The 25,551-nt window shown below is 42.9% G+C and overlaps 10 protein-coding genes across 10 annotated transcripts; 4 read left to right on the top strand and 6 right to left on the bottom strand.

The window, feature by feature from the left end:
• Positions 1-113: 113 nt before the first annotated feature.
• Positions 114-1,339, bottom strand: BDB00DRAFT_825556 (Emopamil binding protein-domain-containing protein). Its single transcript, XM_053123678.1, has 4 exons — positions 1,212-1,339; positions 673-1,120; positions 359-571; positions 114-262 (listed from the first exon to the last, which is right to left on the bottom strand). Exons 2-4 carry the CDS (start codon positions 1,072-1,074, stop codon positions 170-172), a joined length of 708 nt encoding a protein of 235 aa, XP_052979258.1. The 5' UTR covers positions 1,075-1,120; positions 1,212-1,339; the 3' UTR covers positions 114-169.
• On the top strand, positions 1,319-3,054 carry BDB00DRAFT_825552 (PapD-like protein). Its single transcript, XM_053123677.1, has 6 exons — positions 1,319-1,475; positions 1,572-1,733; positions 1,824-1,936; positions 2,063-2,236; positions 2,333-2,441; positions 2,511-3,054. Exons 1-6 carry the CDS (start codon positions 1,433-1,435, stop codon positions 2,906-2,908), a joined length of 999 nt encoding a protein of 332 aa, XP_052979257.1. The 5' UTR covers positions 1,319-1,432; the 3' UTR covers positions 2,909-3,054.
• On the bottom strand, positions 3,055-4,556 carry BDB00DRAFT_976310 (uncharacterized protein). Its single transcript, XM_053129924.1, has 5 exons — positions 4,472-4,556; positions 4,265-4,373; positions 3,694-4,148; positions 3,509-3,591; positions 3,055-3,441 (listed from the first exon to the last, which is right to left on the bottom strand). The coding sequence occupies exons 1-5, from the start codon at positions 4,491-4,493 to the stop codon at positions 3,157-3,159; spliced, it is 954 nt and encodes a 317-aa protein (XP_052979256.1). The 5' UTR covers positions 4,494-4,556; the 3' UTR covers positions 3,055-3,156.
• A 33-nt stretch (positions 4,557-4,589) lies between these two features.
• Positions 4,590-5,225, top strand: BDB00DRAFT_825547 (uncharacterized protein). Its single transcript, XM_053123676.1, has 2 exons — positions 4,590-4,967; positions 5,066-5,225. The coding sequence occupies exons 1-2, from the start codon at positions 4,656-4,658 to the stop codon at positions 5,153-5,155; spliced, it is 402 nt and encodes a 133-aa protein (XP_052979255.1). The 5' UTR covers positions 4,590-4,655; the 3' UTR covers positions 5,156-5,225.
• Positions 5,226-10,634: 5,409 nt separating this feature from the next.
• On the bottom strand, positions 10,635-10,896 carry BDB00DRAFT_764558 (uncharacterized protein; the record flags this gene model as incomplete). The annotated part of the gene is given in 2 exon segments (XM_053119462.1): positions 10,635-10,784; positions 10,804-10,896. Coding segments are annotated over 2 exon segments (243 nt in total), but the record flags the coding sequence as incomplete, so codon positions are not given.
• A 619-nt stretch (positions 10,897-11,515) lies between these two features.
• On the bottom strand, positions 11,516-13,567 carry BDB00DRAFT_410117 (uncharacterized protein). The gene is made up of 3 exons (XM_053117283.1): positions 13,467-13,567; positions 12,925-13,248; positions 11,516-12,849 (listed from the first exon to the last, which is right to left on the bottom strand). Exons 2-3 carry the CDS (start codon positions 13,165-13,167, stop codon positions 11,686-11,688), a joined length of 1,407 nt encoding a protein of 468 aa, XP_052979253.1. The 5' UTR covers positions 13,168-13,248; positions 13,467-13,567; the 3' UTR covers positions 11,516-11,685.
• On the bottom strand, positions 12,964-14,642 carry BDB00DRAFT_410110 (uncharacterized protein). The gene is made up of 4 exons (XM_053117282.1): positions 13,758-14,642; positions 13,467-13,685; positions 13,210-13,248; positions 12,964-13,116 (listed from the first exon to the last, which is right to left on the bottom strand). The coding sequence occupies exons 1-3, from the start codon at positions 14,445-14,447 to the stop codon at positions 13,231-13,233; spliced, it is 927 nt and encodes a 308-aa protein (XP_052979252.1). The 5' UTR covers positions 14,448-14,642; the 3' UTR covers positions 12,964-13,116; positions 13,210-13,230.
• Positions 14,643-15,146: 504 nt separating this feature from the next.
• On the top strand, positions 15,147-16,953 carry BDB00DRAFT_872847 (integral peroxisomal membrane peroxin-domain-containing protein; the record flags this gene model as incomplete). The annotated part of the gene is made up of 4 exons (XM_053127012.1): positions 15,147-15,255; positions 15,368-15,853; positions 15,944-16,704; positions 16,777-16,953. The coding sequence occupies 4 exons, from the start codon at positions 15,147-15,149 to the stop codon at positions 16,951-16,953; spliced, it is 1,533 nt and encodes a 510-aa protein (XP_052979251.1).
• A 336-nt stretch (positions 16,954-17,289) lies between these two features.
• On the bottom strand, positions 17,290-18,703 carry BDB00DRAFT_976304 (uncharacterized protein). The gene is made up of 6 exons (XM_053129923.1): positions 18,359-18,703; positions 18,143-18,268; positions 17,992-18,074; positions 17,819-17,919; positions 17,652-17,724; positions 17,290-17,568 (listed from the first exon to the last, which is right to left on the bottom strand). The coding sequence occupies exons 1-6, from the start codon at positions 18,593-18,595 to the stop codon at positions 17,472-17,474; spliced, it is 717 nt and encodes a 238-aa protein (XP_052979250.1). The 5' UTR covers positions 18,596-18,703; the 3' UTR covers positions 17,290-17,471.
• An 895-nt stretch (positions 18,704-19,598) lies between these two features.
• BDB00DRAFT_976303 (uncharacterized protein) lies at positions 19,599-25,506 on the top strand. Its single transcript, XM_053129922.1, has 20 exons — positions 19,599-19,959; positions 20,047-20,191; positions 20,275-20,366; positions 20,503-20,558; positions 20,699-21,031; positions 21,255-21,490; positions 21,588-21,864; positions 21,997-22,220; positions 22,434-22,507; positions 22,584-22,637; positions 22,723-22,767; positions 22,826-22,885; positions 22,954-23,007; positions 23,125-23,442; positions 23,505-23,725; positions 23,799-23,885; positions 23,980-24,048; positions 24,146-24,229; positions 24,295-24,427; positions 24,497-25,506. Exons 1-20 carry the CDS (start codon positions 19,635-19,637, stop codon positions 25,285-25,287), a joined length of 3,678 nt encoding a protein of 1,225 aa, XP_052979249.1. The 5' UTR covers positions 19,599-19,634; the 3' UTR covers positions 25,288-25,506.
• Positions 25,507-25,551: the final 45 nt, after the last annotated feature.

Genomic DNA, 25,551 nt, shown 5'->3' with positions numbered 1-25,551 from the left:
ATTCTTTAAGCCCCATCACTCGATTCAAATTTTGATGCTGTATGTTAAAGCAGCCTATTTAAACTGGGTACGCTGCCCCACCTTGTAGTATATTATCCTTGTATGTAACCAAGTAAACTTTTTTATTTATTATTATCCGCTATATGCTGCTGCTGGTGGTCGATGCTTTTTAGGAGCATTTTTTAACATCCATATCGTGCGCTGCAACTGACAGGGAGGATGAAATGGTCTTGAAGCTTTGTACAAGAAGAATGGCAGGAACCTGGTTAAAAGAATTACATCCTTGTTATTAGCCTTCGACTAATTCAAGTCCTTTCGTATCGTTTCTTGAAACCCTCCAAAGAAAAAAAAGCCCTACAATAAACCAAGGCGAATTAAAGGATACGAAATAGACCCAGAAGTATAGTGGGTGCGGATTGCAACTGGCGAACCCTGTGGGTAAGTCCATGACAAAGTATAAAGTGGTGCTGAACAAATGAGCCATGGAAGCTAGTAGTTGCCAGAGATACTGCTTTGAATCATCCATCCATATAGCCCTGGCTGCTAAGCAACACAGTGGACCCCACACAAACTACAAATACACGACAAAACAAACTTCGATCAATATGTATCATTTTTGGGACACACGGCGCATCTTGCTATAAAGAAAGCCGGGGTAAGAAGTCGACATACAACAGTGATCGTTTCAAGTGCAAGCAAGACAGGGTCGCTGGAAAGGTAGCGAGAGTCTCCATGAGCATATTCTTTCCATAGTTCGGCCAACAGATCAGATTGTCCTGCAATAGTCTTGTGATGGTAGACCCAATAGGCTTCAAATCCACAGTGCAAGAAAATACACAGAACGAACCACGTGAACCGCAAGGCTTCGCCTTTCTTATTCTTGTTCGTCTTACTGCTCTTCCGTGCTGCTGCAAGTACAAATGAGGTTATAATGAGGAGCGCCATGACGGAACCGACAGTGAGCAAAAGCGACTCCATGGGTATACGATTCGGTATATAGTGATTAATTCTGAGTGTCTGAGGGTAGTAGGGATGATGTTGTTGTTGCCCTTCTTGTGCATTGCGGAATTCCATAGTTGTATGTATAAAAGGATACAATTTTTTCTTTTTCCTCGAAAGCCTAAAAATTCAGTGTCAAACGCGAGACCTGTCTCTCTATTCGATCTTCTTCTTCTCTGGTCCCGACTTCGAGGATACTCTTAGTGCATTACAGCAAGTACTTATCAATCGAGCCTTTAGATATTTGCTATCAGCTCTTCATAAAGGCTGGACCTTATTCCTTACTCAACGTTGGAAATTTATGGTTTCGCTGCAGTGTATATAAAAGGGAATATGCAGCAGCGGGGCTCTTCTCTCGGCACCTTCTTTATACTTGTACTGCTGTCCATTTAGACCAAAAAAAAGAACACCGAGACCTACAAGAACCTCAGCAATGTCTCTTGTAGTCCAACCGAAAAAGACTTTGTTCTTTCCACGTAAGTTAATCATGCCCGTTTCAACGCCTCACACTTTCTTTTCTAATAGTGGAATGGTACTCTCTATACTCATTTTTTGAAAAACTCGTTAAATAGATCCCACCACTAATTTGCACGAAAAGAAGTCCGTTACCATCACACTGCAAAATCCGGGTAATCAAGTGGTCACATTCAAAATCAAAACGACTGCACCGAGAACTTACAGCGTACGACCCAATATTGGATTTCTTGATCCCTTGCAATCTCGAGTTGTTCAAAGTAAATTGGTCGTTTTTTGACGCGTTCAAAAGTATATAAGAAAAAAGAAGCAAATTCGAAATTGACAACCCTTGTTCTTCTTTCAATCAGTCCATTTCCATGCTGATCAATATGAACGACGTCAACGCGATGACAAATTTCTTGTCTTGAGCATGAGTATCGATTATCCAGCTCATCAAAATATTATGGAACTGCATGGCTTGGTAAGAGATTAAATTTCGTCTGTTTTTTTTTGTTACTTTTATCATGAACAGCACCTATGGATAAGCTCTAATAATAGCGTTGACAATTGAGTCTAAACTTTATAAATTGTTTCTCCCTCCCTCCAGTGGACACACGTTGAAGCAAACGATAAAGCACGCATATCTCGAAAACGGCTTCGGTGTGAATTCCTTGAGCCCGGACAGGATGCCACCGAAGCCCAGCATCAAGCCCCTATGTATCTGACAGACGATGATGTCGATCATGCATTACAATCAGGACCTGAATTTGAACCTGAAGCGGTAACGAAAGATAATCCATGTTTTATTATGCCTTGTTTGTTGTGAGTATGAGGACGTCTGTTTAAAACTCATGTAATCTTCTTATTCGTGTATCAGGAGATACTTGAACAACAACCCACAACCATGCTAGCCGAACCAGCGCAAGCTCCAGTATCACTATCGCAAGTTCAACAGGCGCGTTCACCGATATTTCTCCACGATCAAGGTCAGCATCAATAGATAATATATGCGCACGTATATTTTCAGTTGCTAACAAGTATGAAATTATCATCAGGTCCAGCAGCATTCATTGAACATCAAGCGGAACAACCTATTCATTCACCACCACCACCACCACAAGAACAACAACATATATCCGCTAGAATCATGCAATCATCTTCTGATCATCACCGACAGCTATCTCCAATCGATATGCACGAAATGGATGAATTAAAGCAGATGGTTAACAGTATGAATCATCAAATGAGCGCGTATAAAGATGAGCTTGCCCACTTGCGGTACCGTCGGACGCAGTGGAAACCGCGTGCTCAGTATGCAGCAGCATTACGACCAACAACAACAACAACGAGAACTCAACCAATGACAACTGCACAATATCCAGCATCAGCTGTGGTCATCGTTGCGCTTCTTGCATTCGCACTTGCCTACCTGGTGATCCATATCACTTCATAGCTCCCAAAAAATAAAGAAAGACAAAACATGTACAAAACGATGGAATGTATACATATACTGTATGCAGCCCCCTCGCCCTTTCCTTCATCTAATCAATAACAACAACAAAGCTTTATATACTGCACACAGATAAAAACATGTACATAATAAGAATCGCTTTCACTCGATGCACCTTTAATAGGTTATGCTACTACCATTAATATTAAATTATAATCATTTATTACCCGAGAGAGAGAGAGATCTTTTCTTCAATCACGCTTGATTTCACGTCTGACCTTCATGGCCTTGTAGTCACCATTGAATGGAATGGCCAACTTCATTATTTCAGTGAAAACATTCCAGTCCAACACCTTGGTCAAGCCAATCTTCATGAGGACTGTGATGATACCTTGGTCGGCAACGACCACTTTACCAGCATTGCGACAGACAGTGTCGGCGACCACGGATGGAGGCGATGAGATTTTTTGGGCAGACAGGAGAGCAGACATTTTGCCAGCGTTGCTGTAAAAGTTGGAATTGATCGGCGATGGGTGCTACAACAAGAAATGTTGTCAATTTCTTCTCCTTATTACTTATCTGCAAGGCGTCCATTCTACTTACAATCACAAGCACATCAATGCCATCTTCAACATGTTCGGCAGCAATAGAGGCAGCAAACGTAGTCAAAAAGTCCTTTGTCGAAGCTGTAGACGGAGAAATGATCAGTATACTTGTATATATGCAGATAGATAAGACTGATAAACGTCCACGAGCCTCACACCAGACAGAAGCTTATTATTCTTTACCATACAATGCACCCATAGGATTGGGAATGAAGCCAGCACTGCTCGAAGTATAGGTGACCAGTCCCTTGAGTCCCTTATCCAACATGCGGTTCAAGAAATGATGCGATAAGGTCAAGCAGGCGGTGACATTAGTATGGTAGTTGGCCATGTTGCGCTTTTCAGCCGTATCTGCAAAACATCCGGTCGTAATAAAACCAGCATTGTTGCACAAGATCTGAATGTCAATATCATTGGTCGCTGCTTTGATAGCGTCAAGGTACGCATCGCCTGATGCTGTCGAAAGGTCGCATGCAACGAATCGGAACTCCAGGCTAGGAAATTCTTGAACGATTTTGGCCTTGAAGTCTTTGAACAGTTGATCGTCCAACGCAACAATCACCACGTTGAGTTGTTGTCCGGCCAGTTTGCGTACAAGGGCGGCACCGATACCCGATGAACCGCCAGTGACAAGTGCCCTGTTTCATAAAATGTAAAGTTATGTTGGCTTCTCCCTCTCGACCCACTTGTTTTCGTTTGCATATGCCGTTGCTGGTTTTGAACAGATGGAATGAAGAGAAGAGAGTAAACTCACCACTTGGCATTGTACTTTTTCTTCAAGTCCTGTTCCTTACAACCATACGCGCCATAAATAACCAGTATAACGTAGGGAACCACGGCCAAAAAGCCTATCCAGAAAAAGACTGTGCTTTGCATGTCAGCTTATGAATTGTGTGTGTGCTCTACAGATAGATTTCGTCCGGGAAGCTGCTGATTTCCTTGACGAATGACATGAACTTACTGGAATAGATGGTGTCAAACATGTTGGAGAAAATGACAAGGAGTTGGGGGGGGGGCAAACGAAAGGGTTCTCTCCGACTTTTCAGTTAAAGCTTAAAAAATGGTTTCGAACTCATTCCCGTTTATAGTAGTAGCAGTATTAGTAACTTTCCCGCGCTTTTTTCCTTGAGCAAACGATCAAGAACATGAAAGCTATTCGCATCAACACTGCCGCAACCTTTGACCAGACGCTACAAAAGACACTCCAAGAACATTCCCCCGTCTTTGTTTTGTTCTTTGGTAACGAATTACCCGAGACCTCTGAATCCTGGTGTCCCGATTGCGTGATTGCCGATCCTCGCGTTCGTAAAGCCGTCCTGGACCATGATGCTTCTTCCAAGTCGTCTGCTTTATTGGAAGTCCCCGTGGGTCTTCGCGACGCATGGAGAAGTGATACCAACCATTACCGCTCAAGGTTTTCTTTGACTGCTATTCCAACTTTAATTCATTGGACAAAGGTAAAACAAAAAGAAAAACCCCCACGTGTGAAACATGTTGTTAGCTGTTGATTATAACGTCTGCTTTGCTCCAATGTCTTTTGCTGCTATTTATGTAGAGTGGACCAGGTGAAAGATTGGTCGAAGTAGATTGTGCAGACTCCACAAAGTTGCAAGCATTTGTAGAAAAATCAAGCCCTCAAGATTAAAACAATAAACTGTTCTTTTGGGAGGGTTGATGATGGGATAAGGGACAGGTTAGCGGAAAATGTAATATAATGTTTGCTTGGTTTATTGTTTTCTATTTGGATTGCCGTTTTCTTCATCCAACAAGAAGAAATGAAAAGAAGGGAGAGAGAGAATGATGTCAACCAAGAGATAGCATTATTGGTGAAGAAGTGACATTGTCCAAATCTGCACAGGTTATTTGCTTTGCATGTACTAGAGATTAATAGACTCGTCAACATTAGAGAACTAGGGCATTTGTCAAATTTTATATGCGAGCCTTTTCAACAATGTGCAAAACGATAGCAAAGTCCTGTAAGACTTTACTAATGCGAAACTAATTGTTGAATGGACTGTAGACTAGTTATAGTGAATGGTTCCTCGTTAGTTGTAGTGGTTAGTCCCCTCCCCTTCCACCGAAACACCTTCATTATGCAGAGAAGGAGTCGCTCTTTGACGAGCTCTTTTCGTTCATTAACCACATTCTTTTAAACATTCTACACAATGACAAGAACATTCATGGCACTCATCCAGTAATTCCTGTTAGAAAAATGAGTCGGAAGTAGCCGTGTGTGGACAAAGAGAAAACGGGTAGATAAAGTTTATGCTACAAGATTAATAGTCTTAGCAACGATCTCAAATAGAATGAACAAAGTTGCTTTCTTTTGCTTTTTATGTTTCTAGTTAACAAGACTCGAACACTTATGCAAGCCTTCAATGCTTTCATCGTGGATGCCAAAGGGACAATTGGAAACTACTATGTAGTAAATTAGCAATCCAATATGCTTACTTGTTTCCTTTCAATCTTCTCAAGCGCTTTGGCTTCTTTGTCAGTAGTACGGCGGCACCCTTACCAACTAATCAACATTATGCTAGACGAAAGATAATAATAAAATGGTGTAATTCTAAGGCGATTGGCCGTTGTGCGGCTGGGCTTTATAAGTTCGTTGGTGCAGTAACGAACTATGTCTCAGGAAGAGGAACATCTTTATATGATCGTCGTTTCTGATCTTTTTTCTTCTTTCAATAGTCATCTGAATATGACGAAGCAAATATTGATGATGAAATAATGATTGCAACTGCTATTGAATTATATCACACGTGAAACATTATGTACATACTAACTACATTTGACGAACTATGCGAGTGTATCTGTTTTTTCCCCTGGGCTATTACCTAGACGGCGGATGAACTCCAACATTAAACAGATACCATACAGGTGGTCCGACATATTCATGGCATTAAAGGGTCCAAGTAGGTGCTAAAGGGGTTGCTCCTTCTTTTGCATACACACATTGGCAGCTGACTGTTCATGCAGATAAAAAGGGATTTTTAACAAAAAAAAAATAAAAAATAAAGGAAGTGGTATCATCAGACTAACCATGTAATTAAATGACCTGGTACTTTTGCAGCCTTATAGGCTCACTTATTCCTGGTTAATATATCCATTAGTTTAGACATCTGTATATCAGATTAATTATATGAATATCAGAAAAAGAGAGAGGAAAAAAAGAGCGGGCAAGAAGAGACATTACGCTACTAAGGTTGTTAAGGTCCATTTAGATCAACTGGCTCAAAATCAGAGTGTTCTGCTTCAGAACTAGATGAAAGAAATACAATTTCCCGGAAGGGAATATCCACATGGATCATGCTTTCAAATGCGTCTTGGAATAAGGGATACTATTGATCACCTCGGATTCTGGCACCACCATCTTTGCGGCCTTTACCTCGAGCATAAGGGTAGCAGGCAGGTCATTCAATCAATGCACCCGGCCTGGGCTGGATAAAAATGGTATGATTAGATATGAGCTGCGCGACGATTGGAGTTGTACGTATTGCTTGGGATGGGGTGCTTAGTAAGGGGAAAAATAACGAGGATTCGGTGCCAAAGAATGCTATAGCCGTATTGAACGCATCCGAGGCAAGCTGAGCACACTCTGGATAGTACAGCCAATGATGGCTTGATGGGCATTTGGATAAAGAACACTTAGCATTCTTTCAGCGTCGAAACTCTCATAGATACTTTTTCCGCGATTTTTATAAAGAACTCGCGCATTTCGGCCTTGGTATCAATATATCGTGTTTCATCTCCAAGTAAAGCAACAGCCAACGAGCGGAAACCACAATTTCCGTCTGGATTCGGATTGTGCACTAAACCCACAGCAGTGCGAGGAATGGCATCGCAGACCATGTCCAGGTTTGGCACAATAGGTGGATCAGCAGACGGAAAAGGTGATGGTAAAGAAGCGGGCAAAAAGGATGACCGAAAAGGTGGCATTGTAAGTTGATGTTGCTGTGGTGGCGGTGACGGTAGTAGTATGGTAGTGATCTCAGCTTTGGCTTTATGCTTGCCCTCCCTGAGTAAGCCTAGTCAGTACTGTATGTGTAATAGCAAAAGAAGATCAATTACAGCAATGATTATACTATTAATTACCAAATATCAGCTGCTTCGCGACCTACGTGTGTTTTGGCTTTCTTGTTGCTTTCGTTCTGTTGGTGTTCAAGAGCAATAAGATCGCGCTTAGAGCTGCGCTAAGGTTTACCTTTTGTCGGTAGAGATTTCGGCCGCTCCAGTTGCTTGATGTCCATAAAAAGATCATCGCTGATGGCTTGCAAATGACGTAGAAGAGTTGAACGTTACTTTTGGTCAGGAAATCGATGAAACATAGTGGTGATACGCGTGAGCTCAGCTTCGATTTGACTCTCCATGGTAGCAGCAAAAAATAATTCTGAAATCGCTAAAGTGTTGTTGCTACGGTGGACTGTTTTCTCCTCTACATAAAGTTACCACAGTTTAAAGTAGCGAGTAAGAATGGTATCAAGCTATCTATACCTTCTGGAGCTGTTTTTCCAGGATTGAGATGCCAGCGTCTAGGGATAATCCTCAAAGGAAATTTTCCTTTGGATGGTATCAGGTGGCAACAAGGAATCCCGTAATGAGCTTTGATTGCACATCGACAGTTGTCGGTTCTTAGCGGATTTGGATATACAAGCTCCTTGCGAATTGCATTGAAAGCGAACTTTAATATGTGGCGCTGTAAATCTACCAGCCTTTCTTTTTGACTTGGCGGGATATGGTAATTCACACCAAAGTGTTCGCTATCCAATTGACGATCCCAGTTTAGATCCTGCACAGGCAAAAGCAACACACAGTGAGCACAATTAGCAGTTAAAGTGCGTAGAATAGGATTGTAGGTAAATATCAACCAACATATATGTATGTATATGAATATATGTACCTTTAATCTGTAGAATTCATCGATTTGCTCAAAAGCAAGGTATAGATTACCACTGGCGGACTGTATGGCCTTTTTCATATTGGCGTGCGTTCCTTCGACTCTGTTGGTGGTACTATTCCCAAGATGTTTGACATCTGCGAGGTATCGGCCGACCCACTTTTCTTTATTGGAAAGCTTACTGCAAGCGAAAGTATACACATAAGCACAGTGTCCAAGCAAACGATCTCTGATAAGAATCCAATATATAGTTACCTCTCGAGGTATGCTTTCACTTTTTCCGGCTTTTTGGCTTTCATTGCAGCCTCATTGTACATGCCGATCACCTTTTGCTCGAAATCCTCATCTGGAACCAGCCGCTTGTTCTGAAACTTATCATCATATTCATCAGCCATCAAGTAGTTGATGGCTTTCAGGAGCGCCTCAAAGTCCTCTTTAACTTCAAAAAGTTTCTGCAGCTTGACTTGAGAATTGCGTCTGATGTGGTTGGTGCAGAGCAATTTCTTCGAGTTGGGGAATACGTGATCCAAGGCTTTCATCAACGCGGATTAGCTGTCAATTACAAAGCCTTTCGGGGAGACTGGCTGCTCAGCTGGCCAAACAACTTGCTCAAGCTTTTTGACAAACCAGTCGTAGCTGTCATCCATTTCTTCAGACACCCATCCACCAGCAATACAGAACGCTTTTAAGGCTAGATAACCAGCATTGCCAGTACCGACGACATTCACAAAAGGGAGCGGATGTCTGTTTGCTTTGTACGTGGCAGCCATGATGATGGTTTCAGGGAATTGGCGAGCAAGTGAAGTTGCTGAATGATGAGCACAAAAGAGAGAATGCAGGAACCGTTTTTCCCCATCTTGCTTCGATTCCCGTTCAACGACGTAATCCTTGTCCTGTAGCTTGCTGATAAGCTTGAACTTGATATGATCGGGATCGTTGTTGAATACCATATGTCGCATATTCGTGATGTCCTTGGGGTTGACAACCGTTTTGTTAGCAGCAAGGCACGACACAATTACAGTATTACTGGTGTGCCCATTGATCATGCTAAGAACAATGTCGTGCTGCTTCCCGTCGAGCTGACGAAGCATTGGATACCACGACGAGCCTTTGCAATCTCATGATTGTGTTCACCGTCGTAAAAGAGACAACGTGCCATTACTGGCTAGCCTTGCTCAATGGCTGCAGCTTGATCTCGAACTCACCAATTCGCTGGGAGTCTTTGGCGCGCCGTTTCTTGCTGTCCTTGTTGTTGGACAGAAATGACATCACCATTGTCGTTCGCCAAGATGGTTTCCACTGTCGTAATTTTGCCATCGTCATACACCTCTTGATTGGTAGGTTGTCCAACGTGCTTGCAAACAAGACAGAGGACTCTGTTTTCTCCTGTACGCGTACTTTTCAAGGTACGGAGGGAAACCTAATTCTTTTTACCCCAGTCGACGCAAGCTTGCTTGGCAGAGCCAAAGTCGTCATAAGTGACTCGAAACTCTTCAGGTACTGCACTTGTAGTTTTTGACATTGTGATGGAATTGAGTTGAGAGATTCAGAGAAATATGCTTGTTTGTTTATGGGAAGTAAAAGAAGCAATTGTTAAGATACGCTCCAATTTTCATCTTTACTTCCTGAGTACCATGTAGTACCAGACATGATGCGAGCGACCACAATAACGTAAAGGTTAATGTGTATATGGACTATGTATATACGGACTATGTACGTAATAAATATAATTATATTTTATATTAATGCGGCCTCGGTTTCATATGCATTATGTAAGACGTGTCAAATCAAAACTTTATTTTCTTTTGTTTGTTTTAATAATCCTCTTGGCCTCCCTTTCTGTTCTATATCGTTTTTCAGTGTCATCACCAGCATATTACACGCAAATCCTGTACATGCATCTTAAACACCCTTCTCCACACATGTAAGTACTTGGCAGTTGCCAGTGCTATACTTCATTGTGCGTATGTGTGTCTCGTTCTGACAATTTATCTGAGAAAAGGCAAATGTATACACTTAGTTTATAGCTTCTCATTTTATGTTACTTGGTCCGATGCTAATGCTTTTTTCTTTGATCTTGTGATGAATATTGCTTCAATTCGATCCATGATTGAGGAATGTGGATGAAGTGGTGTGCACGAAATGGTTCGGTGGGACGAGGGAGGTGGTGTGCAAACTATCAATCCGGGCCGGCCAGGGTGCAAATAGATCTGCCCTTTTGTTCTCTTCATTTTGTGAGCTTCGTGTCCATGAATACATTCGTTAGACTGTCCACAACGTCGCTGACGGTCGCTGTTGCATTTTCGTCGATGTAGTCGATGAGGTGGCTTTGCTGCTCTGTTGCTAGGAAGGTAGGTTTGGGGCCGCGTTTTTTTATCTAGTTTTGGCATAGGGACTTTCTTCTCAGGACCATCTCTGTATGCCTTGGCCCATGATTGCCCAGTACGTGTGCTAACGCCGACTTCACGAGCTGCTGCTGCGGCGCTTAACAATGTGTCTTAGGTAACCAAAATAAAAAGATGTCTTTGCTTGTCCGTGTATGAATTGCTTGGGCGCTTTGTTGCATTGGCCTACTTTTCAATTTCTTTGGTCACTGCCGCTTTGCCCTTCATTCTTCTTCAAACGTTTGGCTGGATCAAATGTACCTGGCTTGCGCTGTTCGTAGCGTGACAAAGTTACCAGGCTCTCTAGTTCATCAGCATCATCCTCATCCATAGCATAGTTCCCTTCTGCGTAATAGTGATTTTCATGACCATCTTGAACAAAAAAGAGAAGGCGCCGAGAAATTCTCGTTGATGATGGGATAAGAAGCTTACATTATACAACAGCAAAAAATGGATATTGGGTAGTGGGCGGGTTATAAGGGTATCGCGCACAAGATAGAAAAGGGGATGGGGGATACAAGGTACAGTATATAATGTGGTATCCATTAGCAACATTTTGGGATGTTAATAAGCGGTATTAGCAGTAGCAGTAAGAATATAGTATTTGGCAGGAAGTTGCTAAGCGCCTCCTCGATGAAGCTCGCCTTGAAGCTGGTGGATCAAACGGGCAAGCTGGGCATTTTCATCACGGTGGGCTGCACATTTCTGCTGAAGTTCGTCTGTTTGTCGCTCAAATTGATGGATACGTGTCTATTGAATGGTAGTGGTAGTGCATGATGATGATGATGGTGTAGGATGCAAAAGATGATGGATGATGCATTGGAGGGGGGGGTATATTGGATTATAGATAAAGAAAATAACAGTAATATGAGATCAGATCATCATTGTATAGTACTAGAGAAACCCCCCCAGTAAGTCAAGCACAAAAGAAGAAATGGGAAAGGAAGCAGAAAATGAGATACAAATGAAAAAACCGGGCTCACTCCCTTGGGTCTCTTTCCAGCTCTCCCCAAAAAGAAAAGGTAGTAGTTGAGAAATAGATGTAGAAAGAAGAAAACTCACCTCATAGCCTTCTATCTGGCCTTCTATCTCGCCAATCTTTTCATTGGTTTCCTCTCGAACTCGGTCCATCTCCTTTTGTTTGGCAGCCGCTAGCGCCTTGACGCGATACGAGTAATCTTCGAGCTCTCGGTCCTTGAACTCCACCAACTTCTGATATTGTTCATGCATAACGTGGATCTCCTTTTTATGCTGCTGCGCAATCGCCGAAAGTCGCTCGTCACTAGCTGTCTTTGTCGTCTCCAACAGATCCTGCACAGCTTGCATTTCCTTGCGCAACTCCTGGAGCTCGCGTGCCTTTTCATGGCCCAAACGATTCAGCTGGGTCTCATGCGACTGCTTCAAATCCGAAACTCTGCGATGCAGTTCCTCCACCTCTTGCTTTTGAGCTTGCAACTTTTCTTCACACAATCGATGCACTGTCATCTCGTCTGATACAGACGGCTCCATCAATTGCTGTTGCTGTTGTTGTTTCTTGGTAGTATTGCGCTCCAATCGCTTCGTCGCTGCTTCAAGTGAATTTTGCAAGTCATCAATCTGTGTCAACAAGGATTCAATTTGATGCGCCTGGCTATCCAACTCGCTCTCTTGTGATTCACACTTGGTCTTCCAATCATTCACTTGTTCTTCGTAATCGTCTTTGGTGTCTTGTAATTTGGCTGCGTGCGTCTGCTCCAGTTCAATGGATGCAGCTTGCAAACGATCAATTTCTTGTTGTGCAGCTCGGTTCTTGCCCAACCAAACCTCCGCAGTATCGTCGCTGCCGCTTTGTAATTGCTGCATTTCATCTCGGAAACGACGTTCAAGAATCTCGGTCGCCTGGGCTGCTTGGCGTTTGTATTCGTCAAAGGCTGCTCGATTCTCGCTGAGCTGTCGTTCGAGACGACGCAAGTTACTAACAGTTCGAGAGTCGTCGAGTATTTTCTCCATATCGGCCATGCGCGTCTGCAGTTCTTGCACTGCATGTTCTTTCTCTTCACCTGCAGTCTGAAGTTTTTGCTATGAAAATTACAGGGTGTTAGTAGGAGACATTCCACACTGCAATAGAGAGCACAGAAAGAGAAAAGCATGTACTTGAAAAGCATGCTCAGCATCAGCCAGTTGCTTGGCATGATTGGCTTCGAGTTGCGTCAGTGCCTTCTCATGGTCGCTACGGATACCTTGTATCTCTGCTTGCCACTTGCGCTCCTGCTCTTCAATAAGAAGATCCATGGCGCTCTTGTGTGCAGCGCTGACCTCTTCATCCACCTGACGGCGAATTTCAGCCTTATTGAAAAAAAAAAACAAAACAAATAAATTCCAGTCATTTGGTGCCATAATAATACCTAGCTCATTAATCTTACTGCTACCTGTACGTACCTTTAATGTTTCTTGATCCTTCTATACAACAAATACAACCTGTGTCAGTCCGAAATAAATCAGAAACATAACGATTAGACTTTACTTACTGCTTCCACTGTAACGGCTTCCTTTTCTTCTTTAGCCTGTTTCAACTGCTTACGGATCGACTCGATTTCATGCTGATACTACAGGCAAAAGAGTCCCATCAACATGCCTTTTTCTCTCTCTCTCTCTCTCTCCTTTCTCCTTTCTGCTGCTGTGATGATAAAAGTTACCTCATGCTTAATCTTATCTACATCTTCATGCAGAGTAGCCTTGTCTACTGCACGCTCAGACTCTACAGAGGAATCGCATGGGATCAACATGGATGATGAAGACAACAAGGGCGTCGCAGGATCAGACGATTTGTCGGAAACTGACATATCTGTCAATTTCATTTGCAGCTCCTGAATGAATTGTTCTTTTTCTTCCAAAGTCTTTTCTTTATCCGCCAGCTAATATGAACAATTTTTGTGAGTCGACACAGAGACTTCTACGCAGAGAGACCGTCGTGTAAAAAAGTTCACCTTTTTCTGGAGTTCTTTGAGTTGTTCCATGGTTCGTTTAGACGTCGACGAGGATGCAGTAGGCGATGGTCCAGCAGGTGAGGACATGCGTTTCGCTGTCGATCCACGACGTAACAAGGGTGAAGGTTGTCCTGTTGCTGGTTGTTGGGAGGAGGATGTTGAAGAAGAAGATGCCGATGTCGATATCATGGACCGACGCCTTGCTGCTGATGTTGGTGTAGGTGTTCTGGGAGCACCACCAATAGGAGGAGAAGCTGCTGCTGCTTTGGCAGTGTTGATAGCAGCAGGTGTTTTGCGTACAGGTGCTTGTTTGCTCGACGATCGTTGAACTGTCGGAGACGATGGGGCAGTGCGATGACCAACACTTCCTGATGAGGATAATCCCGAGGATAATGTCGCTGTACCTGCCATGGATAATGGTCGTGGCCGTGTTGTTGTTCCAGGCGTTTTAGAAGCTCGAGTCCCTGGTGTTTTGGAAGCTCGTGTCGTACTTGCTGCTCGTCTAACGGTAGTACCACCAGTAGCAGCAGTAGTGGGTTCAGGAGCTGGTGCAGGTGTAGGTTTCTTGGGTGAAGAAGCAGGCGCGACTGTCGCGCCCAACGGCTTGATGCCAAGCTCGGCCAAGGTCGATCGCCGTTTTGTAGCAGCAGCAGCACTGTTGTTGCTTGCTCTATTCGGATTCGACGCCATCAAGCAAACACTTTCTCTTTTGTTTTCTCAAAAAAAGGTCCAAAAAGAAAGAAAGGAAGGAAGGAAGAGAGAACGCTACTGCAACGATTCTTTGACGGGTCGAGATTAAAGAAAAAGAAAAAAAAATGTGTGTGGGTGTTTTTTTTAAAATAGACTTTGGGTTCGAAATGTGTCACAATGCACTTGATAGCAAATCAGGCAAAGAGACATGAATTGCATTAACTTATTTTGTCGATCCCCTTATGACCCGCGCTTATTAGCGAACGGCCAGGAAGACTATCAACAACTCCTTGAGTCAGTAAAGATACGCCAGTGCGAATTCCAGACCCTGTCTGCTGGCGTCGCTGTTCGCTCATCTACAAACACTGGAAGATATAAAGAGGATCGTTCATTGATCATCCTGCCACGTCAGCTGTCAATAAGGGTGCACGTGATTGTCGCTTTGAGTGATACACCATACCCCGCTACTGTAATACTAGCTACTGCGTAGTAAAGAATCACAACCCGCTCCCGTAAACGGCATCCTTCTTTCTGGTGAGAAGATGATAGAAACAGGCTGCCGACCTGAATACAGCAGATGCGAGACACTCGTTTCAAATTGAAGGAAAAATAAAAACATGAAATTTTCCACAGCAGACTTTTTACACAAAAGGCTGTTCTTCTTTGGTTGGCATTGTTTTTCTCTCGCAACTATACCATATGCCTATATCCCATTCCTTCAAACGAGCTACATTCTTACGTCCTACCTATTGCCAATACTGCTCCAAGTTTCTTTGGGGAGTAGCACAACAGGGAGTACAATGCTCAGGTTCGTTGCTTATCATCATCCACAATAAGGTGTTGGCTCGATCCCATTTATCACTATCATATACCATTTAACCTTTCCTTCCTTGCTGTGTACGCATGATGAAACAAAATAGAGTGCGACTACGTGGCACATTACCATTGCCAGGATAACGCACCCGCAGAATGTCATGCGACACAACAGAAAGAGAAAAGAACACCGGCCGAAAACTCCTTATTGCATATCCAGCAAAAACTCAAAGGTAGCGAAACTATACAGCAGCCATCTTCATCGTTTGCGCCCATAGCATCATCAGATGGTGCTAGGCATAAACAGCGACAACAGCGAGAGGAGAAGAGACCGGTCAATCACATCATGCGTTCTTTGCAAGACCTCGTTGTATCAGCTGCACTCGAAGCATCAGACAATTATAATCAACCATCAGTCAGCGAGTATCTAAGCAATCAACCACCATTACAACCACATACCACAGCAAAGAACTTTACAAAATTTGTTACCCGATGCTCTATTGTGTTTGACATCCGCAACGCTGTCGTTCTCTTGTTATGTTGGGATGATCCTGTCAATACCTGGATTGCCGTCTTGGTATATTCGATCTTGTGTAAATTACAAAAATTCTTGTCCTTTCTATAGCAGTTAGAAAAAGAAGAAGCTGCTATTGACTGTTCCTACTTGTTGTTCCTTTCAATAGGCTGCTATCCAAAAGTACTGTTGATTGTTCCTCAGTGCGTCCTGTTATACTTTGTACTCTCCGAATCTGCTGCTGGTGCTACCACTGCCAGCAATAGCAACAACATCAATCACGTTAACACGACTACTTTTACTGTAAGCAGCCAGTCCTCTCCTTCCACAGAAAATATCAACAGGAACAACAACAAGAGCCGATCCGAAAGCCCTGCTAACAGCAGTGACAAGACAAGAATGGGATCTCCAAAAAACATTGCAAGTACCCCAGGCGGCAGTCTTACAGCCACCCTCGTCTCTTTATTGACAAGCCAAGATGGCACGCCCGAATACAGGAACAATCTGCAAAACATCCAAAACATGATGGGTGAATACGTTTTCATCCATGACCAAATCATTGTCTACAGGAACAGATACGTTAGAACGGACAACGCCAACATTACCATACAGCTGTTGGTCGTCTCCATGGCAATGACAATGGCTACTGTACGGTTTATCTCGCTCAATTATATCTTTTTGGCTTGCGGATGGTTCGCTTTTGTAATCAATCTTCCGTTTGTCAAAGTATGTTTACGTCGTGTTCGCCATGATCATTCAGCCACAAAAGACGTTATTGCAGTTGCGGCGGAAAAGACGATGCCAGTTCAAAAATGGTATAAAAGACAAACGAGTCGTCAGCCTTGCAGTGACTATCGGACAGTGTCTGTCTATGAAAACCAGACAAGAAGGAAAGAAGCAGAGCGTGATGACACACCTGTTTTTGTAGAGGTATCAAACCATGCTTTCAAGCGCGACACGGGTTGCATAGTGTACATAGCTAATAATAACACACACCACTAGGATCCATTAGTACCTTGGTCAAACCTCTATGGGACTACCCAATTGTCTGTTCCGGAACAAGTGGACCCACCGGAAGGATATCGCTGGAAGCAATCTGATCACTGGGCTGTAGACAAGACCGGACCATGGATAGACGAGTTACTCCAAATCGGTATTGCAATGAAAATTTCTTTTTAAAGAATCCAAAATCATTACCAAATACTAACCCTCGCTCACACACTCTTTTCTTTAGAAGTACGTAAAAGACGGGCAAGAGCTAGATGTTTATATACTGATTTCGAGAGAGAAATGACACCGTTTTTAGGTTGCTGTAAAGCCGCAAAAGCACAAAGAAGGATGGATCTACATGGATGACAATTGGTGTAACCCGCATCAAGAACCCACTGAGAAATCAAAAACCCGCCGTCGGCGCTGGATCAGAGATTGTCAAGAACTATCAGTAGTAGCAGTAGAGGGTGGTTAGGATCAAGAAGAATTCTTGACACATCCGTTCTAAATACTAGCAAGAAATAAACGCTGGTTTCTTTAATTGTTGTTGTTTCTTTATTTATGTACAATGCCTGTTTCTTTGCGCGACGCATGTGTTATGTAACAAGGAAAAGAGCGGGTAGTGAAAAATCGATTCGCGGGTCAATGTGTGTTGGTGTTGTTGTTGTATTGGAGTAGTAGGTGGTTTGATGTACTGGGGATCTGATCTATAATAGTCGAATATTGCCATCCAATAATAAGGAGCGAACATCACCATAACGCAGGATGAAAATATCATCCTTTTCAAACAACACCATTTCATCCCTAATAAAGAACAATCAGTACAACATATGCTTCTATGTTTTGAGCCCGAACCGCCCCCCCCCTTCACACAGCAATCTTCTTACTTTGCTAATTCTACATTGCCAGACCAATCCAGTACTTTGATAAATACAGGTGCTTCAAGATTGGATTTTACCACTGTCAAAATTTGATATGTAAAAAAAGAAAAGTAACATATCAGCTTACAACTTTGTCCCGGTCAAAGAGTATATATAAAAAGAAATCACATTACCCATATCTAATTCACCCGTTTTTTCATCCTGCTTATGTTGTTTTTCTGGTAGCGTGTTCAGGAAGGAATCGTAATGATGTTGTTCGACAAGTTGTTGGTATCTAATACAAAATGTCCCCCGTTTTTTTGTTAATAAGTTACATAGCGCTCATGTTTCTTCGCTCTGTACCTACTTTCGAGCATAAATAAGTTCCTTGTCAGACATCAACTGTTCACTCTCCTGATGCCGTAATAGATCCAATGTACATTTTTCAATCTATCCAAATATTTAGTCAACAGAATACAGCAGCAAAAAATTACAAACCGATATATTTGTAAAATTACCTTGTGAAGTCTTGTTCTTAAATAACTTTTAATAATGAATTTGATCCGTTCAATTTCGTTTTGGTATAACATGGAATTTAGTTTGTCTTGATGGGTTGTCATTGGCGTTTCTAAAATACGATTTACCTGTGTAGCAAAAGAAGAAGAAGAAGCAATTAAATTCTTGTGTGTACATGTGTGCGTGGTTAACAGAACGTTTTAAAATAAAAAATTTACTTGGAAATCAAGTGCTTCGACAAGTTCATTCACGAGGTATCCTTTATAGGTAAGTAATTCGGGTGCATTCCGTTCATTCATCCATGCTTCGGTCAATTGCTTAATGGTGTCTCCACTTTCTAACAATCCAACAGCATCGCCGAGTGAAGAAGCTCCTTCAAATAGGGCAGCCTGTGTGCTGCTGAATTCATTGAAACTGGAAGGTAGTGATGCAGAGTTCTCGTCGTCACCCAACATTTTTTTTAAAAAAGTTGAGTTGGAAGACGTAAAGTTCTCTCTCTCTCTAACAAAAACAACGTTTTTAGAACAAAAATAAAGTCAGGAACACGAATTTTCGCGACGCGCTTTCGCGTAGCGGATGAAATTGAGGGCTCCATGTATACAGGAACCCTATTTCGCGTGTGCCATTTGCCATGTTCCACATGTTACCAGCAAATGGGCTGTGCTAAAAAAAGCAGCAGTAAAAAGGGCATTGAGTGAAACAAATTGCCCAACCCCCCCACCAAAGGTACGCACACACACAACCCCCTTCCTCTCTCTCTCTCTCTTCGCCCATCCTTTTTCATTACGACTCTTTTCACTTCTTTACTCTTTTTTTTTCTTATCACCAGCACCAAATAGACACTGTATGGCCGACTTTTTCGATCGCCTTGGTAGAAAAAAGTCAAAACCTTCTCGCACGGCCACCGAGCCTAACGGCCGTAAGTCTCTCTCTCGCTCTCTATATTTTTTTTCTTTTTTCACACACACATAGACGACAAACAATGAAAACCCACTACAAAGGACCGTGCGTTTCTTCCCCCACCCCCTCCCCTTCTTTTGACCTGAGCACACACATATCTCTAATATCTTTTGCATAATATTAGAATCGAGAGGAGGAACAATCAATGTGTCACCGTCATGGCGATCGACGGGTCGGTCCACTACCGGAGCAGTGAACCACGATTCCGGTGGTACGAACAATAATGGCATTCCACCACGTTCTACGATTCCTGCCGAAAAGAAGCTAGATTTAATGTTCAACCAAATGCTCGTAAGTCTTTTTTTTTTCGCCCAACGTAGGGCAAACAAAATAAAGAGGGAATAACGTAATAATTATAATAATCAAATATTAACGCTAAATAAATATCAAATTTATATAACATTTTTGTACGATGTCCTCTACGCAACAACAAAAAACGTATATAAACACCGGGAAACTTCATCTTTTTCTTTTTCTCTCTCGCGCGCTCTCTAGGATCGACGAGGGATTCATGACGAACAGATACGACGAACCATGCGTGCTTGGGATGTTAACAAGAAATGGCTCATGGTGAACCAGGATCGACAAGCCGAAATGCTTGCCAGTTCAGATACTACTACTGCGACGACCTTCCAAGTGGCCGATCCAATCACTACTAGTACCGCTCATCCACAACCGCCGCCAATACGGACAGAAAAGTCTGGAGACAATAAAAAGATGATGTGGTCAAATACGCCGACCATGGTGCGATCACCGGATACCATGCATCATTCTCGCCGAGGTTATCAGCCGTTTCCAGAACCATCACGTAGTGCAGGCACATTGCGAGCAAGTCGGAGCAGTACAACAACCAATAGTAGTACTACTAGCAGTGGGAGCAGCACGAGTCCACGTTCTTCGAATGGAAGCACGATGCCCCCACCTTCATTGCAAGCAGCACAACAAGCAACAGTCTTGCTCGACTCTATACCTGTTGGTGACAAGAATTCGCCGGAATATTTCATTCGAAAATTCATGGAAACAAATCTAAGGGCGGTCTCGCCAGCGATAGCTGCGCATCTAGAAGTCAGTCTTCGAACTCGTCCCATCGAGTAAGTGTGTAACCCCTCCCTTTCTCCTCTTCTCTTGCGATATGATAGTAAGAGGACATCCACTCAAAGATCTTCCTTTTTAGCTGGGTTGCTCGATTTATCGAACTCAAGGGTTTGCACGTATTGGCACAAAATCTTGCTTTTTTGAATCGAATGCCAGACAGGTTAGGATCCAGTTCCGTTTTCTATTAAACAATTTCGGGGGGAGAGGAGGGGAAAAAAGGGAAGAGAGAGAGAGGCAGTCTATGCGGACTGTAACAGATAGAAATTTATAATGGTTTTCGTTCGAACGTCTACTAGGAAAGCCAAAGCTTTGGAAATAGAGATAGAGATCATTAAAGCAATCAAGGCATTGATCAATACTCGGGTATGTAAAACGCAAAGGCTTTTATCACTACTGGCAGTCTCTATAGGAAAAGAATTAATTTCTTATAGAACCCTAATAATAATAATCAATCAACTAAAACCTTGTTTTATTATTAATCTATACTGAAACTCTAAAATTAGCGAGGAGGCCACGAAATCATGGCCAATCCAGAGTATATTCATACCGTCGTCTTTTCATTGGTCTCGCCCCACTGGATAACGCGCAAACTGGTGTGCGAATTGCTTGTGTTTCTATGCTACTATCACCGGAAAAGGGGATACAATCACGTGCTGAAAGGGTTTGAGCTATTGCAACAACTTCGGCAGGATCCGGGAATGTTTGATGCTTGGCTAAAGGACTTTGAACGCACTCTGGACGGACGTGGACGGATGGGTACATTTGTGGGTGCCAATGAAGAATTCAAGCGGTTTGGCACGTATAATGGCGCAGATAGTCATCTCATGGAATACTCGGTATGGATTCAAAAAAAAAAATGGACATACTGGATATTGATGGAGATGGAGAAAGATGAAAATGTCTAACTGATATCTGCGTATTTATACATGTTTCGTTTGATAGCTATCGAATATGATTCTCGCCAATACCTTGACGAAAACACCACAAGAAATCCATGACCGTATATACCTGCGAAACCAACTCAATACCGGTGGAATGCAATCGCGTATTCTACCCAAGCTAGAAAGCTTTGACTACCACTTGCTCAATATCCAAATTGATACATACAGGATTGCATCCGAGAATGATTTTGACGAAGCTTTTGGCGACGAGTTTTCGCTCTATTCCGATATCTCACAACCATCCGAACTATTTGATTTAATTGTCGAGAACGTTTCCGAATCTCAAAATGCAAGTGATTCGTTATTGGCCATATTACGCAACTTGTTATTGATCAAGGGCGAGATAGGCTCAAAGTAAGTATAAGAAAGATGGGATACTTTTTTTTTGTTCTGGTCCATGCAGTGTGCCCCACACTCAACTTTTTTTTTTTTATAATTGCTTGTGTCATAGAGAACACTATTACCAAATTGTAAGTGCCTTTATCGGGCAACTCGTGCTAAACCTTCGTACCAATGCTTCCGGAGGAGGCGATAACGACACTAGCTCAATATACGGCGGGTCCGTCAATACATTGATCCAAAAATTCAGCAACCAAGATCGGCTCCAGCAGCTTGAGGATGAAGCGGCATATAATAGAGAGCAAGTGATGAAGCTGACGACGGAAAAACGAGAATTGGAGGTTGAATTACAAGACATGAGGATGCATCTTCGATCCGATGCTGTGTCAGTACGAGCTATGCCTGGAAACCAGGATGATTCAAATCGTAAGCACATAACACTGCAATCCTCCTCATCACACACAGACACACCTGTTTTCCTCTCTCACCACCCATACACTGTAGAAATACAAGCCATCAAGACAGAAAATGCCTCTTTGAGAGATCTTTTAAAGACATCCAGATCAACGATTGCCATGCTGCAAGAACGGTTACGTGAAATGGATGCCATTAGCGAAAGGGAAGAGGATCCATCCGTACCGGGCCTGGTACTAGGCGAAGAATGGAAGATGGCCCGAAAGAAGTTTATTACCTTGAACCCACGCCAAGAGGTATCCAATACTCTACCCCGAGAGAAAACAAAGAGGTGGACGAAATTGCTAATTGCAAAATAAAAACATTTCTATGATTAGGGTCAAGCAGAAGTTGTCAAAACTAGCAATTTGAAGCCAACAAAGGTGGGTCCAGCTGGAATGAATCTTCCAACGAGTCTACGCTCAGCAGCACCATTACGCAAAGATTCGACTGGAAGATATGTTTATCGAAAAGGGTCCCAATCATCCACCTCTACCACGACGAGCTCTTCTGCGGGACATAACATGAACCATGCTAGCGACAGTCCATTGTTCCAACCAGGCTCAGGAAGTCCACCTAGTCCTGTACCAGGTAATACTTCTCAACAGTATATGTCGAATTTACATGATGTATTATAACTTTGGCTAATATTTAGCACGACCCTCTGCTCCAGTGCCGCCACCACCACCTCCTCCACCTCCACCAGCCAGTACGCCAGGTAGTCGAAAAGCCCTTTTTCTATGTTTTATCATTTTTTAACGCATATCCAGGTCTAACCATACCAATATCTGTAGCATCTCCACCGCCTCCACCACCACCACCACCTCCACCTACTCCTGGTAAATACAAAGAACATATGTCTAACGTCTCTCTACTAACACATCATTCTAGCCTCAGGTGCTCCTCCTCCTCCTCCTCCTCCTCCTCCTCCACCACCACCACCACCACCGCCACCACGTAAGTTTCGTATACACATAAAGCAGTGTGATCCGGGTACGTCGATACTGACATTTCTGTGACAATAGCACCGGCTAGTGGGGCACCACCACCACCACCACCTCCTCCTCCTCCTCCACCTGGTTCTTCGCAGACCATTACTAAAAAAGAAGGTTTGTTCTCTCTTTTCATCTCTTGACAAGACCGAAAAAAATATACTAAACACATCATACCCCCCAATTTTTTTTACACCTTTGTAGCTGAAAACAACAACAACATCCCACCTGTTCCTAGCGGACCAAAACGTAAAGAACTACACCACTATCCAGAAATCAAACTCAAAAACCTTCAATGGCAAAAACTGGAAGTGCACAATGTCGACAAGACCATTTGGACGATGGAAGGTGTAGACGAAAGCGAGTTTGAAGACGTATTGCATCGCACGGGAGAACTGGAGAAAATCCAAGGTCAATTTGCTGCCAAGGTCAATACGTTGTTTGAACGTAAACTCAAGGCAAAGATGGAAGAACGTCGGGATGCTGTCAAGTTTTTGAGCAAGGAAAAGTCTCGCAACCTGAGTATGTGTGTCTCTCTGATTTCCTCTTTTCTACAAGAAAGATTAATTTTTTTTGTTTTTAAGATATTGCGGTGCTTCCACGCTTGAAGCATTTCGATTCGTTCGTTCAAGTCCGTCAGCATATTCTTGCAGTAGACGATCAACTCTGTACCGAAACTTTGTTGGGCAATTTGATTGCTTATGCGCCAAGCAAGGATGATGATCTCAAGAGCATGGAAAAGTATATCAAGGCGACCGAAGAAGAACGCAAAGTCTTGGATACTCCCGAACAGTTTACTATCGAGGTGAAATAAACATGACAGTTTTGTGTTTTATGATCAGCAAATGCTCACATAGGAACTCCATCCTGTCTACTAGATGATGAAAATATACAGATATGAAGCACGCCTGCAGTTTATGCTTTTCCGAATTCAGTTCTGGGAACGCTATGATCAGTTGACAAAGGTAATCCATTGTTTTCTGTTTTTTTGTGGTTGCTGCTGCAGATAACAGTAGAGGCTTTTGCAGTTTACTGATGCTTAGTGACAACAAAAAAAAGAACATGACAATGGTAGTTGAAGTATGCGATTCATTACGCAATTCATCGAGCCTAAAGGAGCTGCTTTGCGTAAGTATATCTTTTTTCTAAGCAAGTGATGCTGGTGTAAATATATCAACAGGAAAAAAAATCGTTTTGGCTGATAGTGTTATACTGTCTCTACTAGTTGATTCTGATGCTCGGTAACTACATGAACGCATCAAGTCTACAAGGTGGTGCGTTCGGTATGCGTGTAACAAGTATCAACAAGGTAAATTCAGAATAAGCGTAAAACCCCAAGAAGTTGGCCTACCAACTTACTCATCACTTTTAAAGCTGTCGGACACCAAAGCATCAAGCAACTCTTCGATGACGCTTCTGAATGTATTGGTCGGTATTACACGTCGCCAATTCCCACATATCCAGCGATTCCAGCATGACCTGCGGAATGTTCAACATGCTGCTCGAAGTAATAACTAATATTAAAAAGAAAGGTAGAAGAAAAGAAAGCTGTGAAAACTAACAATACTCTATAAAGTCATGGCGACTGTCAATGACATGGTAGAACAATACACGGACATGCGCCAGAACCTGAAAAAGCTCGATGTAGAACTAGACACCAAATGGAAGAAGAAGAAGAACGAGGACAACAGTGACATCGAGCTTGACAAAGACGACCGATTCCTTCAAGTCATGGAAAAGCATCGAAATGCAGCATCTGAACGGTTCGAGGAACTCGAAATTCTGTATATCAATATGGATGCCAAATGGAAAGATGTCATGACGTTCTACGGCGAAAACCCCAAGGCGATGCGACCGGATGACTTCTTTAGTATATTTACAAAGTTTCTTGCGAGTTGGAAAGAGGCAAGCATTGCTGAAGACAAGCAAGTGCAACGACTTGAACGTGAGGCGAAGCGAAAGCGCGCTGAAGAGGCACGGCAAGCAAGATTGAAAGCTCTCAAGGAAGCTGACGATGAAGCTGCTTTTGGTGACGATGACGATGAACCACCGACAAGTCCTGGTGGTACGCTCAAAGAAGATGATCGTCGCATGATGGATAATTTGCTTGAAAAGTTGCGCACAGGTGAATCAGGGAATCGACAACGACGTGAGCGCCGACGACGACAGCAACGACGCATGTTGCAACAACAGCAACAACAACAGTCGCCTACATCACCATTGCCCGAAGACGACGATGAAGAACAACAGGAGCCAATGATGACTGAGATATCAGCCGAGGATCTGTTGAAGCACCTTCAAGCTGAATCAATGACCCCACCACCACCCGTTACTACTACTACTACTACTACTACCAGTACACTGTAGTTTATATATTACCTACCTCGCATACATACATTCATCTATATCTCTATATTATCCTCCTTCATTTTGTTGTATCTATTAGCCACCCAATCTTCGCGTACATATATCATGTCTATCCCCCTTCCCCAACCCTTCACACACACACACACACACTCTCTCTCTCTTTTTTTCTTGCATTTTAGAAGATGCTCTTTTCCAAGACATTCTCGCACATAAACAATCTATATAAAGGCAAAAAAGATGAAATTGTTAATCTTTTGGTGTGAG

The sequence above is a fragment of the Zychaea mexicana genome (assembly GCF_025766255.1).
Source record: "Zychaea mexicana strain RSA 1403 chromosome Unknown BDB00scaffold_41, whole genome shotgun sequence".
In the NCBI taxonomy this organism is placed as follows: Eukaryota; Fungi; Mucoromycota; class Mucoromycetes; order Mucorales; family Lichtheimiaceae; genus Zychaea; species Zychaea mexicana.
The sequence above is the reverse complement of the archived record's forward strand: the minus strand, read 5'-3'. Positions and strand labels throughout refer to the sequence as shown.